General features: G+C 55.1%; 4 protein-coding genes across 4 annotated transcripts; 2 read left to right on the top strand and 2 right to left on the bottom strand.

The window, feature by feature from the left end:
- Positions 1-1,207: 1,207 nt before the first annotated feature.
- ISF_02450 (ankyrin repeat protein) lies at positions 1,208-5,481 on the top strand (the record flags this gene model as incomplete). Its single annotated transcript, XM_018846056.1, has 2 exons — positions 1,208-1,867; positions 1,921-5,481. The coding sequence occupies 2 exons, from the start codon at positions 1,208-1,210 to the stop codon at positions 5,479-5,481; spliced, it is 4,221 nt and encodes a 1,406-aa protein (XP_018706763.1).
- Positions 5,482-6,292: 811 nt separating this feature from the next.
- ISF_02449 (hypothetical protein) lies at positions 6,293-7,765 on the bottom strand (the record flags this gene model as incomplete). Its single annotated transcript, XM_018846055.1, has 1 exon — positions 6,293-7,765. The coding sequence occupies one exon, from the start codon at positions 7,763-7,765 to the stop codon at positions 6,293-6,295; it is 1,473 nt and encodes a 490-aa protein (XP_018706762.1).
- A 1,002-nt stretch (positions 7,766-8,767) lies between these two features.
- Positions 8,768-9,520, top strand: ISF_02448 (hypothetical protein; the record flags this gene model as incomplete). The annotated part of the gene is made up of 1 exon (XM_018846054.1): positions 8,768-9,520. One exon carries the CDS (start codon positions 8,768-8,770, stop codon positions 9,518-9,520), a length of 753 nt encoding a protein of 250 aa, XP_018706761.1.
- A 1,056-nt stretch (positions 9,521-10,576) lies between these two features.
- ISF_02447 (red and blue light sensing protein) lies at positions 10,577-11,934 on the bottom strand (the record flags this gene model as incomplete). Its single annotated transcript, XM_018846053.1, has 2 exons — positions 10,577-11,021; positions 11,117-11,934. The coding sequence occupies 2 exons, from the start codon at positions 11,932-11,934 to the stop codon at positions 10,577-10,579; spliced, it is 1,263 nt and encodes a 420-aa protein (XP_018706760.1).
- Positions 11,935-19,730: the final 7,796 nt, after the last annotated feature.

Raw genomic sequence — 19,730 nt, 5'->3', positions numbered from 1 at the left:
ACGAAGCCAAGTGGGCAGGGACCCGCCTGGAAACACTGTATCCGCACCGTATGATTGCGGGTAGATTTGGTGCGAAGCATAGTGCGGACAATGCGCCACCTGTCACCAGTTCGGTTTGGTGCAGTAATCAGGCCGGTTACTTGTGCGTCGAGTACCTTCAACCGGGCTTTTGCCTGGACCAGCAGGTAGCCTGCTAAAGAGTTATTAGGGCGCCATAGGTCGTTGAAGGATGATAATCAGCAACTGCGCGCGCAATCTCTTGGTGTCGGTACATTCAAAAGAAGTCTCGCGTTGCGGTTATGGCTGGCAACCAAATGATTGTCAACTGCACTTGTATCGTTAGTAGCACTGCCTTGTAGCTCCTGCACCGGCTTGCACCGCCTGCACCGCCTGTAGCACCATTAAGCAGCCCTGCCCACTGCATCCAACTCACTGTCCACCGCAGCCTTCAATCCTCTCTCTACCTACCTCAACCGCCTAGGCCGGGTCCGCTGTCACCCTCCGTTCGCCCATTCGTCCATCGCCCAAGTTCTCCTTCCCGTCTCTTCTCCCGCTCAACATTCTTTCTGTCGTCAGCCTCAACCACCACAGCATCTCGACATCGTCAACCCGCCCTGCAAACGCTTCCACTCTTCCAACCGTCAGAGGCCACCTGGTTCATTCCGGTGGGCCCGCCTCAGTCGCTTGCGCACGTCTGGAACCTGGTACTCGAGTTCCTCGCCCGCCAACCTGCTGCTAGTTACCGCTTTTTTCCTGAACCTGGCAGGCTTGTCAATTTGCTACAGACGACTCGTCCACGACGCCCGCCCCTGACTGCCTACTGGTACCTTATTTTCTCGCGCTTCAGACACGGTCCGCCACGTCGACAATTTCTTACCGTCGCCGCGTGACGATGCTTCCGCCGATAACAACGGTATCTTCTACATTTACATAGTTTGCCTGCATCCTATCTCGCAACCGACAAATCCACACCGGACCACCGACCATCGCCACCCACTCACTCCCCTCGGTGATTTCGGACCCCTGGTCTTGCCCGACTTTCTAGCCAACACCACCGCCAGTTCAACATTATTCGACGGCCTCGACCCTCGCTGACGCCATTATCTCCAACCGTTGCCAATTCAAGTCGCGACCAAATCTTTCTCTGCAGGTCCCTGTGCAGCGGGCACGCATCGCCGCCGCCGTCGCCTAACTCGTCCTCCCGGTCATGTCATCGGCTGGTGGCCCTGGCGCCGGCAGCCCTTTGATTGCGGGAGCCCTCACATCCACCAGCGAGTTCCACGATTTTTCCGACGATGACATCGGAGGCTCCAACCTTCTCGACTTTTCCAACAGCCCCGACACCCTACAGAGCCTCGACGCCATTAGCACCTCTAAGGACCACGACACCTTCCTCAACCCCCAGCAGCTGGCGCTCGGCCCATTCCCCGACTCGCCCAACGGCTCCTCTCAGGACTCCTCGTCCGAGTCCGCCGGGCCCTCCAAGCGTCTCGCCGTTTCCGCCTCCGCAAAGACGCCAGCTACTTCGGCCGGTGATGCCAGCATGGACGACGACGCTTCCAACATGAATATGGACTGGGGGAACACCGGTCTTCCCCATTTCGATGAGGACGACAACGCCTTCAACTTCGGTGCAACCACCGCGCAGCCCGCCATCAACGGTTTTTATGGCTTTTCCGAGCAAGACGACAGCTTCATGGACCAGTCTTTTGACTTTGAGAGCGCATCCAGCAGCCCTGACGCTCCCTCCACCGGCCCAGTAACAATGGCCTCCCCCGGCATGCCCACCATTGAGTCGACAAGCCCTCATAAAAGTAGCAATCTGCCCGCAAAGCCGAAGCACCAACCGCACAAGAAAAAGGCCTCGGTGAGTTCTGCCCAGTCGCCACGTCTCCCTACCCCCTTGCTGACCATTTTCAGACCTATTCCGTGTCGTCATCACAAAATGGCATCAAGCGATCGCATTCCCGAGAAGTGTCGCCCATGTCAACCTTGGTCGCCAGCCATAACTCGTCTCCAGCCACCACCTTCATCAACTCGCCACCAGCCATGCTCAATCCCGAGTTCTACCACATGATGGGGCAGGCCGGCATGTGGCCTAACAAGGCTGATATACAAGCTGCCGCGACCCCGGATTGTGTCCCATCCCCAGCCTCGTTTGCGCCCAACAATATGGCTCAAGCTCGACACATGACGCAGCACATGTCCATGTTCACTCCGGCCCCATTCAACAACACTGGCCCTGTGCTTCGCATCTTGCCAACACCACTGAAATCTCGAGTTGAGACGCAGATTCCCATCAAAATGACCCTCTCCCCACTCCCCCCCGGTGTGACCAAGCTTCACCTTCCTGCACATACGATATCAAAGCCAAAACTCTTAGCAAAGCCGACTCCAGCGCCTTCTCCCGATACCTTAGTATTGCACGTCAGCTTGGTCTGCACCAGCGCAATGGAGAAGGCCGAGTGGAAAAAGAACGCCCTTGAGAGAGCCAGGACACAACCTCAGGGCAGCCTCCCTGATCTAGATGACGAAGAAAACTCTCCGCAGAATGGCGGTGAAGTTCGTATATGCGCTGGCTGCATTACCAGAGAACGAAAGAGGGCGGCCAGGAAGAAGATCAAAAAGCCAGATGAGGAAAAGGTGTGGAGCCAAGACGAAGAGCGCCGTGTCATTGTTTTCAATACACAAGAAGTCAAGGAATGGCAACCGATGAGCGGTATGCTCGATTCAAACGGGCGTCCCGAACACGTTGTATCGAATCGCACCATGCAAATCGATGCGCCCATGCGCATCGCCTGCTATTGCCGTCATCACGGGGAGAAGATGGGTTTCAACGTCATCTTCACCATCAAGGATTATCAAGACCGCCTCATCGCCCAGGCCATGTCCAACCCAATCATGATCACTGACGACCACAAGACCCATCCCATGGCTCAACTTACCTCACAGCCTCCCATGTCCGACACTGTCGTCTCTTCCTCGATCCCCCTTGTCTCCGCCCCAGCACCCGAAGTGAATGGCATGATGGCACCTATACCCAATAGCAACTTCAGAATGTCGCAGGCGGGAAGTGATGTGTCATCCATGCAAAATGGCTATACAAGCTCCAATTCAGGTAAAACTACGCCAACCATGAGTACAGCGGTTGTAACGCCCCGTCCACACTCGAGACCTAGCTCCCCAACCCAAGGGCATCCCGTGCCGAAGCGAAGAAAGGGCAGCAATTCCCGGGTGCCGAATGGATTGGAGATGACCCGACTCGATACCTCGCCACAGCCCGCACAATCTATCACTAGCCAAAGATCGAGCGTTGCTTCGCCATTCAGCCCGTCAGCTTTCCATCAAGCCGAACATCTCTTCGGTTTACCGAATGGCCAACTCCCTTTCGCCAACGGGCCCCCTACCCCCAACAGCAACAATGAGCAAGCCTCCTTCTTTGCCAACAATCGCTCAGCCAGCATGGACAATCTTGCTATGGCCAATATGTACTCAGCTCCCACCTCTAGTCACGCGAGCCGTGCTCCCAGCCCTAACGGGCTCCGTGCCGGCGCCCCGCAGAACCAGTTCGCCGCGCTTGCTAGCAGCCTCTTTCCACCTGTCGGCGCTCCACGCGCCACCCCAACTATTCACAAGATTATCCCCAACGAGGGCCCGAAGATTGGCGGTATCGAAGTCACTGTTCTGGGAGCCGCTTTCTTCCAAGGTCTTGAGGTTTGGTTTGGTGATCAACGAGCTACTACAACCACTTTCTGGGGCGAATCATCTCTTGTTTGCTTGCTCCCTCCTTCGCCAGTGTCCGGAACAGTCCCGGTTACCTTCAAACTGCAAGGCGTTTCGCCACAAAACTTTCCCATGGCCAAGCAGCCGCCAACATTCAAATATGTTGACGACAACGAGGACAAGCTGATCAGAACAGCCCTGTCTGTTCTGGGGCAAAAGATGTCCGGTCAAATGGTGGATGTGAGTGACTTAGCGAGACGAATTCTCAACGTCAACGATGGCAGTGGCTCTTCCGGTGGTTGGACGAGCGGGCCTTCTGCCAACGGCCCTCAATTTAATCACGCCTCACACGAACATCTTGAGTCTCAATTGCTCAAAGTCTTGGATCTGATTGACCTCGATGATAGCGCACACAGGACCAAGCTTGACCTTAGGAGATCAACCGGTCACACCATGCTTCACCTTGCTTGCTCTCTCGGCTACCACCGTTTTGTTGCCGCTCTACTGGCTCGCGGCGCAAACCCTGATGCTCGCGACAAGGGCGGCTTCACTGCTTTGCACATGGCTTCAATCCAGAGCCACTCAGAGATTGCCCGCCGACTGATCATCGGTGGTGCCGACCCCACCATCCGCAGCTTATCCGGTCTCACTGCTGCTGATGTTGCGCAATCTCGTGCCGTTGTTCGTGCTATCCGTCACTCAGAGCGCCACGCTCGCTCTCGAAGCAGCGGCGGATCTATTCACAGTCGTACCAACAGCTCCGCATCTGTCAGATCGCTGTGGGAGCCTCTCACTCGAGCTAATACCCATGACGGACCCATTTCCATTGCTTCGGGCGAAGAGAGTCCCGAGTATACTTCTGGCGACTTTGAAGATGAGGACCCCGACGAGAACAGCTACCTAAGTATGAGACGCGCCAGCGAGATCGCTGCGGACAAGGATCACTCAGAGGAGACTGTCGATGAGGTGGTTGATACGTCAGCACCCACAGCCATGGCCGCTGCCTTGAAAGAACAGTTCCAGCAACAACTCCAACAGCTTCAGCAGACTATGGCTGTGCATCTCCAGAGCCTGGCTCATATTCCGCAGCTTCCACAGATGCCGGGTATGCCTGTCCTACCAGACTACCAAGGTTACTTCCAGCGTATGCAGCAGTACGTACCCGGTATGTCTGGTACACGGCCGGGCTCAGCTGGTGAGAACTCACCAAAGGTGGATGGCAGATGGTGGGACCTGTCATCCTATATGGGTGGCCCTGCCGCAGCGCCCGCCCCGCCCCCAGCATATGAGGATATCTTCCCTCCGAAAGTTCTCGAAGAGAAGCAGCGTGCCGCTGCAGAGGCAGCCTGCGAGGCCGACGCCGACATGAAATGCTCTGCCTTGTACGATCAGCCCCAGACTAAGCTGAAGAAGAGGTCGACCAGAACCAAGCCCGCCATGGCTAGCGTTGTTTCTGACAGCTCGGATACGGAAATACCTAGCGTCCTCAAGATTGGACGCAAGAATGCTATTACTCAAGAACAGCAAGATCAATTCCTGCGGGCCAGGGAGCAGAAGCTGAAGCGACTCAGCAACGATCGCAAGCTCTTCTTCGTCTGGATTCCCTTGCTGCTGATTATGATCTGCGCGATGCTGTACAGCTACTTCCCAAAACTGTTCCCATTCCTGTTTGAGTCGGCCACGGCCGTAATCCAGGTGGGACATGCCCGCGCCACCCGCTACTTGCAAAACAGACAAGAGCGCGTCGTACCGGCATGACGGAGCTATATTATCTTTAACAACAAGGCTGTTGAGTAACGCGTTGTCGTTTGCTCTGTTTTTTTCTACTTCGTCCTCCGAACGCGTGAGGCATGCACCGTCTTCACTGCTAGTTATGCATGGCTGTTGGGCTTGTGTCTGTTTCCAAAATGTTTCTATGGTTACGAAATGTGCCTGGCCTGGGTAGATGGACTTACTCGCCATTGGCTGCACTCCTTCCTGTTTTAGAGGTCTTTCTTTTTTTATCTTCGGCTTTCGAAGAGGCGGACTTGTCGTGGGAAAATGGACATGGAAAATGGAGGTTTCAAGGGTCAACTCTAACCTAGATATTTTTCTTCCCTGTGGCACATGGGTGTTTTTATTTTTCCTTCGTTAAGGAATTGTTGGTCTTCATTGCGGGGTTGTTTCTACTTTCTTGCGCCGGGGTTCCTTGTTTCGATACAGAATTATTTAGGTAGATATATGTATGTACTAATTCCAGCGTCTGATGATGCTGTTACTTGACATTGTTGGTAACCGCCAGCGAATAGTCACTTGTTAGCGAATTGAACCAAATTTAGCATGCGTGGCTTTGTCATATTTATCAAGTGCCTGTTGTCATGTCCTCTCTTGCAGTAGCAAAAGGGCCTATCATATATATATATATATATACCTAGTTGTTCATAAAGTCGTTACCAAAATCCCATACCCAAGTATTCCCATTCTGTAGATGCCGTATTCATTCATATTCGCCATCATCATAAAAAAAAATACCTTCTCTCCTAGACCCTCCTTTCCCTGTCAAACTTCAAAACCAATCGTCGCTGTCATCTCAGCGGACCCGAAGACCACGCCACGGGCCGTCATTCTCGCGGTCCTCGCCGTACGTGAAGCGCACCGGGATGGCGGGCACGCCCGGGATGCCACGACCCTCGTCGGGCACCACACGCAGGCGGCGGCGCTCCTCGGCGGCCTTGCCACGGAGCACGCGCGCGCTCCCGCCACCGTCGCTAACGTGGCGAGGACGCTGCTGCTGCTGCTGCGCAGAGGGGCGGCGCTTCTGGAGCTTGTTGATGGCCGGTGGCGGTCCCGGGTGGAAGAAGATGTCACCGTCGCCGCCGCCGCCGCCGCCGCCGTGCGTGGTGGCGGACGAGAGACTGCGTTGGGAGGTGGTGGGCGGGGCGCGGGTCTTGGACACGAAGAGGCTCTCGCGCGAGGCGAGGCGGCGGAGACGCTTCTTGGGCTGCCTGGCGTCGTCGCCTCGCACGGTGTTTGGATGCGGCGGCGCCTGGTTCTCCTTGTTGTAGACGCGGACGTCGCCGTCGTCGTCGTCCATGTCCATGTCCTGGTCGCGCATGCTCTCGTCGTCATCGGAGTCGTGAGCGGCCGCGCGTTTGGTGCCGCGCGAGGAGGCGCTGGTGGGGGACTGCAGCATCGCCGGCTCCATCGTCTCCTGGCGCGGCGTGGTGAGCGGCCACTCTGGCGGTGGTGAGGACGGTGGTCTCTGCTGGTGATGGTCGGGGTGGTAGTGCGACGTTGCGGGACGCGCGCTGTTGGCGGTGCCCGGCCGGCCGAGGCCCTGTCGGTTCGAGGGGATGGCGTGCGCGTGGAAGAAGCCGTCGGCCATGAGCTGCTTGTAGCTGGCGAGGACCTCGTCCCTCGACGGCCGCGCGGACTGGAAGCCGGCAAACGACAGGTTGCCGGGGCCGCCAATGCCCGCCGTTGCCGGTCCACGGGGAATGTCAATCGGCGCCGTGGGTAGCTGCAGCGGTGTCGGTGCGGCGAGCCGGCTGCGTGTGCGCGAGGCAGGTGGGCCATCGCTTCGCTCGGCCGGGTCGGTGTAGATGGTGATGGTCTCGGCGTTGGTCTGTGTCACGGCTGTCGTTGTCGTCGCCGCGGATATGGCCGCCGACGGCGTCGACCTGGTCGTCCTTTTGGCAGCATCGCCGCCGCCAGAGGAGTCGTCTCCTTTGCGCAGACGTAGCCGGCCGCGCACACCCTCCCATACCTGCCCAAAGAGCTTGCTGCCCGTCTTGCGGGACCACGCCTGGGAGAAGCCGCTACTGCCGCTGCTGTTGCTGGTGTTGCTGCTACTGGTGGGAAAGCCAGCGGTATCGTGGCTGGCTAGTAGGTTGCCAAGGCCGCTGGATGGGAGGGCTACGGGCTGCTCGAAGGCGGCGAGGGAGTCGGGGTCGAGGAAGCGGACGGGCGGTGCGGCGGAAGCGCGGTCGTTCATGGAGCCCTCACAGAAGCGGCTACGGCTTTGGAGGGCTGCGAGGGACGGGTTCTTAAGTGGCCCGCCCATGGTGTTTGTCGAGTGATGGTGATGGTGATGGTGTGTTGATAACACTTGTGAGCAAATGCCTTCGTCTTTGCTTGGTTGCAAAATGGAGGTGATCGCAAAAGGCGAAGAGATTGGCGAGCAAACGGCGTTGCCGCTCAGGAAGAAGAGGATCGAGGCCACGCTGGAAAGAGTGGCAGCAATGGAGAAGGAGGAAAGAAGTAAAATGCAAGAGATGTCGGGATTAAATTCCTATGCTGAATTGTTTGAATTGAATGTGGCTTGACATTGTTTGACGTTTGGGATTGTACGCCATGGCGACGAGGCAGAGGTATGCGCCGATGGACAAGGATCCTTTGTTGACTTAGATGCATGGGCGCTCACCACGGCAACGCGGGGACGATGAGGTTGTCTGCACGACAAGACGAGTGCGGGAGTGCTGTATTTGACCTGAAACGAGCAAATAATTTCGTCCACATAATTTTGGATTTACTTCAACTTTTATCATTTGAATTTTTTTTTTTTTTCCTTTTCTTTTCTTTATCAATTTGGATTGTTTAGCAAAAGTCGTGTGCAAAGAGTAGCTCAAGTACATACACCAACCATTCCGCCACCACAACCTCGTACAACCTACAGAGGTATAATTTAGCTATATAGGTGCCAGCTATGCGGTTAATAATCGATTACGCACATTCGTCCTACCATTGCAAGCGTCTGGAAGCACGCGCGAGATACCATCTGCTATCTGTCTTCTTCCCCGCATGTAGATCCATCCTCCTCACCTTTCGGCTGCCACCAGCTGGCAACGTCGTCTAAGGCCGTCGTTCTCACGAGTTCCGACTTATAACATCATCCATCCATCCATCCATCCCAACCCAGCAGGCCAGAATCCATCAGCCTCAACCACCAACTCCAGCGAAAAAGTCAAGGCACGCATTATCCCGTTCCTTCCAATCGCCCGTAATTTCGACGTCTCCTTCCTCCCTCGCATCCGCGCATCTTATCCCTCCCCCTCCCCTCCTCATCATGCCGTCACCCGACGCCGCACTCACCATCCACCTCCTCTGCATGCACGACAAGGACCGCGCCGCGTACCTGCGCGCCGCCGAGCACTCCCCGCCACCGCCGTCCCTCGTCCGTTCCGTCTCCATCCACGACTGCGCCCTCGCGCAGCTCCCCGCCTCCGTGCGTCTCGACGCCGTCGTCTCGCCCGCCAACGCCTACGGCCGCCTCGACGGCGCCTTCGACGACGCCCTCTCGCGCGCCCTCGCCCCCGCCGACGACTACCACGCCCTGACCCGCGCCGCCCAGGCCGTCCTCTGGCGCGAGCGTCGCGGCTACGCGAACCCGGGCTCCTGCACCCTCGTGGGTCTCCCCGCGTCCTGGGCGGCCCCCGGCTCCTCGTCGGCGTCGCGCAACGTCTGGGGCGTCCGATGCCTCCTGCTCTGTCCGACCATGCGCGTCCCGGAAAACGTCACCTGGGACAAGGAAATTGTCTACCGCTGCGTGTGGAGCATGCTCTGCGCGGTGGACGCGCACAACCGCGCCGCCGCCGACGAGGACCGCATCGCCTCCGTGCTCATGACGCCGCTGGCGACGGGCGTCGGACGGGTCAACGAAAATGTCTGGGCAGCGCAGCTGCTGCTCGCGATGCGCCACTTTGACCTGGCCCTCAGGAATCAGGACGAGTTTGCCGCGCTCGACGTCGACAGGATCTTGACACTCGACGGCGAGATCCGGGCAACCTACGAGTCAAACTTGCGTAATGGTGACTCTTAGCAGGAATCCAAAGCATGACTGCGGGAGATGCGATACAAATTTAGGAATTGCGTATTCTCAACTTCAAAGATCTTTGGCTTAATGATAAGACGTAATGATATTGCCGTGATGATTGCGTCCGAAGACGAGCAATTGAGATTGCTTTGTCAAGAGTAAAGATATATAAAAACACAGGTAAACCAGCCTCCGATACATGTCCAAAAAAAGCCATTGTTTGAACCAAAATAAGAACAATTCCTATCATTCGACATAAACCCTTTTCTTCCCAAGAGTGCCGTTCAAAAAGATTATAAAGCAAGTTCGCTGCCTGCTCAAGAATAAAATGTCCGCCCTTGAAATCCTTCCCATCACAAGAAAGAAAGATTGATTTGGAATGTGGGACGCCGAAGTGAGGTAGATTACCTTGAACTGCGTCGCCCAGTCCCTTTCCGTCCCTGTAGAAAATCGCAGATGTCGGGTGAATGAAAAGGAGACCACCCAAGAACGCCGTGACCGAGTATGAGATAAGCGCAAAGAAATCGTTGATAAGGGGTGGAGGCTTCTTTTTAAAGCCATGGATACAAAAAAGATGGTTTCGTCAAATTGCTAAGCAAGGACCCTGCGCCAAGAAAACGATAAAAAGTAGGGCTGATTTCCGGTACCATATCCGAGACCATGACGCCGATAAAGGAAAAGACGAGAGTCGTTGCTCGACAAGATGAGCCCTTGGTCGAAGATAGCATACTCGTTATTCGTATGCGCAAAAGGCATCGAAATAAGCATCAAGTTATACAGCCTAGGCCGCAATATGAGGGGGGCTGGTCAAAGTGCTAGTTGGCTGGCTGTTTCACACTCTATTGGTAAGAGTTGAATTGAACGTAGCTGATTTTGCCATCAGCCCTCGAATACATGCATTGCCCAGGCTCGAGGTAAACGCGCGAGTTAGAACGGTAGTGAAGGTCGACTTCACGCTGGCCGTTGTGCAAGGATTCCGAAGTCTGATGAAAGACAATTTCGTGTTTGCGCTTCCCGCCGGTGGGAATGTTAGGCGGGCGAGGAGGCAGCTCCGTCTGGGCTTCAATTGGTGGCAGCGACACGAGCGAAGAAATGCCGAGGCGTCCACATGAAGGGGACGGTTGAGGAAGCAAAGGCCGCCGTGGGTGGTGGGTTGGCGTAGGTGGGTGAGTAGGGGCATACGAGCCGCGTCTGGAATGGTAATCGATGGAAGAGAAGGAGGACGGCGAAGGCGGGATGTGACTGAAACTCGGTCTCGGTTCGTAGGCATCCAGTTTTCCGGATAGCGCTGGTGACGGACATGGGCGAGGCGTAGAAGAATTCCTGTAAGCACGGTCCGACTCCGGATAAGACGGTGACGGGAGGGCATGTTGCGGTCCCGGTCCTGCCAACGGTGATATGTGGCTCGACTGTGGCCGTGGTGCAATCGGGTGATGATTCGTTGGAGGCAGAGAAGGCGGTGCGCGTGGTTGCAACGGCGCGTCGCTGCCAAAGGAAAGATGGCGTGCTGGGGGGGCCGAGTGCTCATAGGCGGTCGGGTGGGTTGTGTGAGAGGAATGAGATTCGGCGGCAGAGGGGCGTCGCTCGGGCTCGATTGGATACTGAGGGCGATGTTCGCTTGCATTGCTGATGGACCTGTGGCGAGGGTTGCTGTTATTGTTTTTGCTAGGAACAGGAGCAGGCTTGCGATATGCTTCCTCTCTGGAGTCACTGGAAGCGGCAGGCTTGGCATCACGTTTTCTCATGCGAACATCGCGACGAATGCGGACTCGGCAACCTTGGTCGGCAACGATCTTACTTAGAGTGGTGCTCTCCATCAGGCCAGGAAACTTTTTGGCGCTGAAGACGTTAAAGGGTTTTGTCTTGATCTCCATACGCCAGTCGACGCCTGGAGGCATGTCAGAGGCCGGCTCAAGATCAAAGTCCTTTTCCTCTTTGGTTGTCTCAAAAAGACTAAATGAGAGGCGAAAGTAGCCTTCATGGCGGACAGAGAGATCCGGAAAGATGAAATAGCCGGCCTCGTTCGGTCTGTCGAGATAGGCCATGCCGGAGGCTGGAACACCGGTAAGAATGGGAGGGTTGAGGGTGGCTGGCGTCTGGACACGACCGTGGGCCATGGGACGGGCCTGCTCGAGACTGGCATAGAGAAAGAAGTTGGCGTTGTAGTCGAAAGTAATATCCTTGCCTGTTTCAACCGAAGGGCCTTCGATAATGCGCAGTTCAACAACAGGCGGAGGATCCACGGGACGGCGGTCGCTATTAGCCTTCATGCCAGCACCACATGCTCGAGCACGCTCAGGCTGCTGGAGGACTCTCAATTGATACCATAGACTGCGGTTCTCTCTAGTGATGCGATGTATGCGCTGGCAGTCCTCAGTGTTGGACACGAGTGTCGACGACTTTGGGACGGAAGACGCCATGCTGACGGCGAAAGAGGAGGGCGAAAGAGGAGGTCAGGACCGGCCAAGGCCCGTTACGGGCTTGATATGAGCTAGCGAGAGCGTGGGGAGGGGGAAGGCTGATAAAGAGAGGGCGATAGTGAGGCGGCGATTCGACACGGGATGATTCAAGCGTTGAGCGGCGCGGCGGGAGGCGTCTTTCGATGCATATATTGGCAAGATGTTGTAGGGGGATGAATGTTCACCTCGAGATGTGATGAAAGACGTGGCTGATGGATGCTATGGCGTAGGGGCGAGTTGAGGCCGGAGACAGTAATACTGGCCGGTTGCAAAAGCAAGTCACACCGGGCAATAAAGCGGTAGCGACGAGACGGGACGAGAGCGACGGGGAGAAAGGTCGAGTCGAGGGAAAAGGGAAGGAAAAGCAAAAAAAGTAGAGGAAGGGTAGGGGTTAGACGAAGAGAAGGCCAGCAACGGAGGGCACCACGTCAAGCAGAGACGGGAACGAGACCCAAAGGCCAAGAGGATGGCGAAGGCGATACAGGAGAGGCGTTGCAAGACGCGGGAGGAGAACGGGGGAGTGTAGCCGAGATGTAGGAGTGGCAACGGCGAGGGCGAGGGCGAGGGCGAGGGCGAAGGCGGGCGAGAGAGTGTGTACGGAAAGAATCAGAGTTGAGCAGCGAGTGGGCAAGAGAAGAGAGGCAGCGTGAGACTGGGGGGATGTCGTGGTACCGTGGTACCTGAGGTGGTTTGGCCGGTTTGGTTGGTGTGTGTGCGTGGGTTTGTGTGGTGGTACAGGCCTCGGGGTCTGGTGAGGCCAGCAGAGTGCAGGTATTTCTTGTCACCTGCTACCTTAGCCTCGAGTGTAGGTATCTAGGTCGTCAGAAGGTACAAGATGGCACGAGAGGTGAGGTGTACAGTTAGTTGGTGAGGGAGAAAAATATGGACTGGCTGGACGTGGTGACTTTGGTGCAAATGCTGGCGGCTCGTGAGGCAAGGCAAGGCCAAGCAAGGCCCCAGAGCGTCGGGAGAGGGGGGGGCCCGAGAGTCTGGAAAGTGGGCAGGGGGGAGGAGGGACGTTTCTTGGGACAGGCAGGTACATCCAACTACAGTGCGTGCTGGGCCCGGGCCCAGAGCGCTAGCGGGTTAATTTTTCGGTTCCCTTTTTCCTTCCTCCTCTTTCCTTTTCTTATTTTATTTTTCTCGACATTATTTTTGTCCGGACTGGAGCTGTGGGGCTGCAGCTGAGCTACAGAATCCTTGTCGAGGTCCACCACACCACCGTCAACCACCTGTCGCCTTCTCCCCAGTGGATCATTCTTGGGACGGGTATCGCCTTAAGAAGACGCTAAAGACGAGAGGGTGGGTGCTGTGGGGAGCACCATTCGCAAGATCACCAGAGGTACGGATACAGATTTACAGTGTCCGTACTTCGTGACCTCTGGAGGAAAATGTTTGACTGCCACCAACGCGCGGGAGCGACACGGCGCACAGCTGCTCGTCCGAGTTAATATATTACAATTTGTACTACACACTCTGCCGCTGTACAAACTCCAACTGTACAAACTCCAACTGTACAAACTCCAACTGTACAAACTCCAACTGTTCAAACTCTACCCCCCAAGTATCTAGCAGCTTAGTCTCTTGCAAGTCACCACCGTAAGCCTGCATCTCTCTGAATATCCTCATCTGCGTCCCCCGGCGACGCTGCCCCCTTGGTCGTAGCTTACTTTTCCCGTGTCCGCCCACTGGCACTCAGCTGTTGTCTCAATGTCGGGGCATGGTAGCTAGTGGTACCTCGATGAGATGTGGTGGCTCCAACAAGGGTCTCAAGGGGGGATGAATAAAACAAATTCTCTCATTTCCTGCATACAAATACACTGATCAATTATTTTATGCCACTTTCTCATTTGTGTGTGGGCATGTTTGCTTCAACCTGCAGCTGGCTTGCAGCTTGGCCTGCAGGGTCGACCTGGCTGCTGGGTCGCTCACATTCCAGAGATTACAGAGGCTCGGCGCCCTGCGCACCAACCACACCAGAGTGCACATCCCCTCCAAACCACTGGTGTGCACCACCCAGGAGATTGAGTTTCCCCCAGAACCAGTCCCCTGGGCCCGTAAGACGCCTTGACACCATGCCTACTACTAGGTACCTTGTTAATTAACAAAGAAGTATTAATTACCTCGTTAATTAACCCGTTTTTCCGCGATTAATTCGCACAACCTGTCAGGTCAAATATTACCACGCCCAGTAACTATCCCAGCCGTGCACATGCCAAGAAGTTTTGATTGACAACTGACTGACCAGTAGTTACTACCAGTAACTAGTTTAGGCACGTAGTTAAAAACATGAGAAAGGAAACAAAGAAACTCAAGAGTCAAGACCAACCATCCCAACGGAGCCCAGTTAGCGCCCTACTAGTCATCGCTAGTGCCGTGCGAGACGCCATCCAACCCGGCTCCGACCTACCTGTGTAGGTAGTTCATCCGTACCCTGCCAGCAAATATGTGATACAAGAGCACGCTAACTCGTAGAGCATTCCGCCAACAGAGAGGAAGCAGTCTGTTTGTATCAGTATACTCCGTAATAGGAGCGGAAGAGCTGGAAGTTCAAGGAACGAAAGAACCGCGGGCGCTGGTGTTGTTTCATTAGTCCTGCTCGCGGGGCTGGGCTGCGCCATGCCAAATTTAGCCTCGCTCGTTTCTGTTGACTCGTGGCTGGAGAGTTTGGGCCTATGACCAACATGTCCCCATTACCCAGGAGGCGGCTCCAGTTCCGCCATGTGGCAGATCCCCTAGCACTGCACTTTTATGCAAGCCAGTGCGTGGGATGCAGCCAGTACGCACGCACGGAGTACGGAGTACACCAATGCAAACGCGCCAATGCACACCGACATGCACAAATCTTGCTGCATTTGACAAGTCAGAAAACGACAGCAAACATCCTCATAACCCGTAGAGGGCAAAAACTACACCAGCCTCTACCCAACGCACACATTGTCCACACCATGGGTTCACCCAGTTAGCGGGCCTTCTGCCAGTTCTCCCCTACGTCCTCGTACTGTACTGCCCGTCCTGCCCTCCGTCCGGCTGACCACAAGGAGCAACTTTCCGGACCCAGTAGCATCTGACACACGGGCCAGCCCGTCCATATCTCTGCGGTGAGCTTGGGAGGCGGGCCTTCTACCTATCTTCACCTGGTCCATCCTACCACCTGAACGACGGCGGTGGACAGCAAACACCGCTGCAACACTAACTACTCCTCTAGTAGTTCCCAAGATGATAGGATACATCTGAGAGACTGATGGGGTTTCTGTCCCGTCCCAAGCCGGTTGCTAGTAGCACCAGTCAGTGTTTGGTGGTGCACGGTACGCTGCGCAGCGTACGACGTAAGAATGCTGGCCATCAAGTACAACGTCCGACCAAGGATCCAACTAGCCTTGACAAGCCGATACTGTACGTGCTTCGCGTTGCGAATAAATCCTCCGGACTGATGGATTGAGCTGCAGGCACCGATAATGGTACCGTGGCGGCCTACATTGCACTAGAATAACCGAAACGACCCTGCAGGCTACCCCAACAAAGATCAATTCACGAACGGTATAGAAACGACGAAGCTCTCGTCCTTGTCGACGCTATTCAACATGAAACTCAGGATGGCTACAAAACGTGCCATGATGCTTCAGAATCACCTTCTATTCATGCCTCGCCTGCTTCTAGACTCCGTCACCGCCTTGACTTCATCGGTCGACCAGGCGCAAACTGGTTATCCTATTCGCCCACCACGGGTCAATTACAACATCTCTCCATCAATTACATCGCCCCACGCTTATGGCTCATGGCACCTTTTCAGTGACATTGGTACCAGACCAGCACGGCCAACATAATCAGCATTAATCACTTCCATCCACTCAGCCCTATACTCTGTGCACACTGACGAGCCAAGCTACTGATGTTGCGTCTTATTATATCTTGTTGTGCGGCTGGCGCCCCAAAAACTATTCGTCGCTAATGTAGTCCGTCAAGATGCGAAACCGGGCAACAAGCACGCACTATGTATGCCCTTCTAGAAACTATTCTAACGGTGCTTTTCCTCGAGTCGGCTCGAGGCACGGCATTGCAAGCCCTTGATTTCTCAAGGCATCACCATCTACAAATACATATCACCGCATAGGTAACGGGACTGCCACCTGATAGAACCGAAAATCTATCCGCACCTTTCTTCCAACCGTTGGCACTGAATGGACACGTCCTCAGGAGCTCTGTGTGCGGAAACCCGCCGCCACTGCGTTGATCTTCGATGCTACCCTTGCCACCTGTACAAGCCCTTGCCACCAAAATGGCCAGGCTGTCCGTTGACTGGTCACTTTTTTAGGACGACGCTAGGGTTTTTAATATCAGCATGCATCTTTTCTGAGATGTGACGATGCGGAACAGGGGGGAAGCGCCTCGCTGGGATGCGGGCCGCTTCCAGTCGGCCAAGAGCCAGCACTACGACCGGGAGCCCCCTGTCGACACACAAGCCGGGGAGGTTTTGCCGTCACAGGAAGATGGCCAGGTGCTTTCATTTGCCCATCTCTGTCATTTTATGGAGGTCTATCAGCATCATTTTCGGGGGCCAAGACGCGCATTATTGAAAGTGCATCAAAGACTTGAGCCCTGGAACCTTAATCGAACGAATAGAGAATGAAGGGAATCGAGGCGTTTCATTTAGCAAAGAAATGTGGAAAAACGAACAGATGCATCGTTACTAGTGGCAGGAATTGACACCGGATTGAGGCAGATTCATTGCAGCACAGAGTCCCATCATCCTCTGCGGTTCGCCTGTGGTTGACTGTCGCCCATCCAACACGCAGCAACGATTAAACATCTTGCACAGTTCACTGCTCAGAAGAGCAAGGACGAGGGAAACGGCAATCTGCACTGCAACTCTGTGGTTGCATCGCCACACGGGCCAAGGCAGGCCATCATTGCTCAACTGGCAGCGAAACAGCACTCGGGAAAACTTTTTATTAGTTATGGGTTCGAGTCACTAACCAGTTGGGCATAGTACAAAGAGACCGAGATTGCTTGCATAAAAATAGTGCCCGGCGGCGCCATCCTTCTTGGTTGCGCCTCAAGACCCGCCACCACTGCGGCTTTCAGTGGAGCGGAGCTTGAAGAAGCGTCTCCTAAGTTAGTGGTCTAATGACCCATGACCGTGCCAAACTGTCAGGTTGAGAAAGGTCTCCATCCATGCTCCAGGGCGCGCGCACGGTCAAAACAGCCCAAGACTTCAGCCGGCGCTTTCCTGCCCCTGCAGCGGAATGGCGCTGGGCAAAAAAGCCCGAACGCAATCCCAGCAACCTGGTCCTTTGAACAGAATTTTTGTGCAGCCTCGCCAAACTACCGGCAGGGTTCATCTGACAGGGGGACCAGCACCGGCCGGGCAGGGGCTTGGCTAAGTCGCAGGTACGAGATGCGCAGACAACCCAGTTCCTTGGTACGTACCCTCCCGAACCCCCTGAGGAAGAGGAGCACAGAGTACCTATGTAGGTATTAACCACGTGCTAAAACTAGCAGAAAAAGGTGTGGGCAGGCAATTCTAGCACATGAAGGCCGCAAAGCCCAGTAGATGGTTTCCAAGGCGCAAACCACTCACAGTGCCCGGAACCTAGCCTCCGTCCTTGCCAGTGCTGGCTGCACGAGCAGGCAGGGTGGTGTCGATTTTATATTAATTACGCGTACCCAATCAAGAGTCGTGGGAACCTGCGTGTTGTGTGCGCGTGCACCCGGTGACGTGGTAACGGTTCTCTGAGTTCTAACTGTACTGCATGCTGCGAAGCTCCGAGAGGTATAGGCCAAAGGAAAGATGGGTGAGTGGTGAAAAGGTTCTCTAATGTTCTGGCTGTACTGCATGCTACAAAGCTCCGAGAGGCACGGGCCAAAGGGAAGATGGATGAGTAGTGAAAGGCAAAAGATGACCGCGCAATGTTGCACTGGCAATGAGTGTCCAAGGTTGACAGGCAAGGCAGCAACAACAACCACGATGACTGACTATCAGGGCACTTATACCCGGCATGGAAACATGGCGAACCCACTCATCTGGCACATAATCTCAGGCTTTCTGTCTTCTGTGTTCCCTCGGCCAACTTCGTTGGGTTGGGTGTAGGGTAGGTGCTGCCGAAGATGGCCACACGAACTCAGGAGGAGGCCAAACAGGACATGCATTGCTTACAGTGGGCCGATCGATGAAGACATGAAGCCACAACGAGCGCACTGCAGGATTTCTTGTACTGGTTGGTACACATAGCAGTGCAGCATGTGTGGCAAAGTGAATGGCGTCACGGGCGTCGACTATCAAAATCTGGTGAGGCGCAATCAATAACTCCTTCCCCACCTCTGCTGCCACGACATGTTAGGCGGCCATGACTGGTCAGGCACTTTTGAAAGCCTTGAATTTAGCTCAAGACCATACCCTCTCTGCCCCCGCGTGCCTTGTTGGAAGTTAGCCGGACCGCTGCCGCCCACAACTTAAATCGATGCTGTCATGCAGGCGCTAACAAGTTGGTCGCGTTCGCGTAGGTTACCGGCCAAAATGCTGATACGGGGCACATGGTGACATGCTACTATTGACAATAGTTACAGACTTGACTCAACTGGCTTGGTACAAGGGCATACACAGAAGTACGTGAACTGGAGAACTAACCAACTAACCGCGTGATCAGAAGAGTGCTAAAAAAATACTAGCACGCGGAGTACTTTGATTGTCTTGTACATCTGAGGTTTCGTTACTGGCTACCAGGGTCACATGGGCATTTTTATGAAGAAGAAGAAGAAGAAGAAGAAGAAGAAGAAAAAAAGGACAGAAACCGCTGACAGCAAGAAGAAACAGGCTTTGAAGTTCATGGAGTGCACACCGTGGTAGGATCGCCACTGTGGCCTTGCTGCGGCTTGCACTTGGCCAAGGCTGTGAGCAATCCCCGTTATTATGCTGGAATAACCATTCTGCATAATCACGGCCAGTCCTTGCACAAAGGGCAGACAGAGACCCTCCCTCATTGGTGCATGTTACGCCGCGTGCACGGCGCCGGTAGCTACCGGGCCCGAGACCAGGTTTGAGCCGATGATCCATCCCTGTTGCCTTTTGAAGACAAGGAAGAGGAGAGACAGGGGGGGATGAGGTTTGGCAAGGGTCCAGCCAATCCCCCTTGCGGGCGCAGACGATCGCATCTCGGGCACCAGCCTGTGCGGTGACACCGAGGAGACTGTTCGCCCCCCATGTTTCTCGGATTTACTGGTAGCTGTTCGCTCAGCTCAAACCAGGACGAAGTACGGATAGATTGGGAGCGACGTGCTGCTTCCCCCGCCACCAGCCGCTCAACGAACTGGACCGGCTTCTCCAACGCGGGGAATCTAGGACACTGTTGATGCTCGTCCGCATTGAGTTGGGAGCCCAATTGGTGCTGGAAACCTGCCTCTACCAACCAGGGATGCTCTCCTGCGTACGGAGTGCGGATACTGGCCTGGCTTCAAGATGTGAGCTGTAACCCGCATAATAAACACTTCCCGCCACGCCATGTCCATTTCATGACGAATCCCTCGTGTCACTTATTACGTGCGTGTCGGATTCAGGCACTGTCAGGCTTTTCATGTCGGCGCCAGCGCAACAACGGAGTATTCTGCGCGACGAAGCTCACCAGGTCCCCGAACACTTTGGCACCTTTTGATATACAAAGCCAACATTCCTCATTCCTCAGAAATGTCCAACGCCGATGTCTCCATCTTTCTCGTCACTTTTCACCTTTTCGAACCCCCCCCCCCCCCCGGGCGCCCTC

The sequence above is a fragment of the Cordyceps fumosorosea genome (genome assembly GCF_001636725.1).
Source record: "Cordyceps fumosorosea ARSEF 2679 chromosome Unknown scaffold_4, whole genome shotgun sequence".
Classification (NCBI taxonomy): domain Eukaryota; kingdom Fungi; phylum Ascomycota; class Sordariomycetes; order Hypocreales; family Cordycipitaceae; genus Cordyceps; species Cordyceps fumosorosea.
Note: the sequence above shows the minus strand (reverse complement) of the source record. Positions and strands in the feature narration are given on the sequence as shown.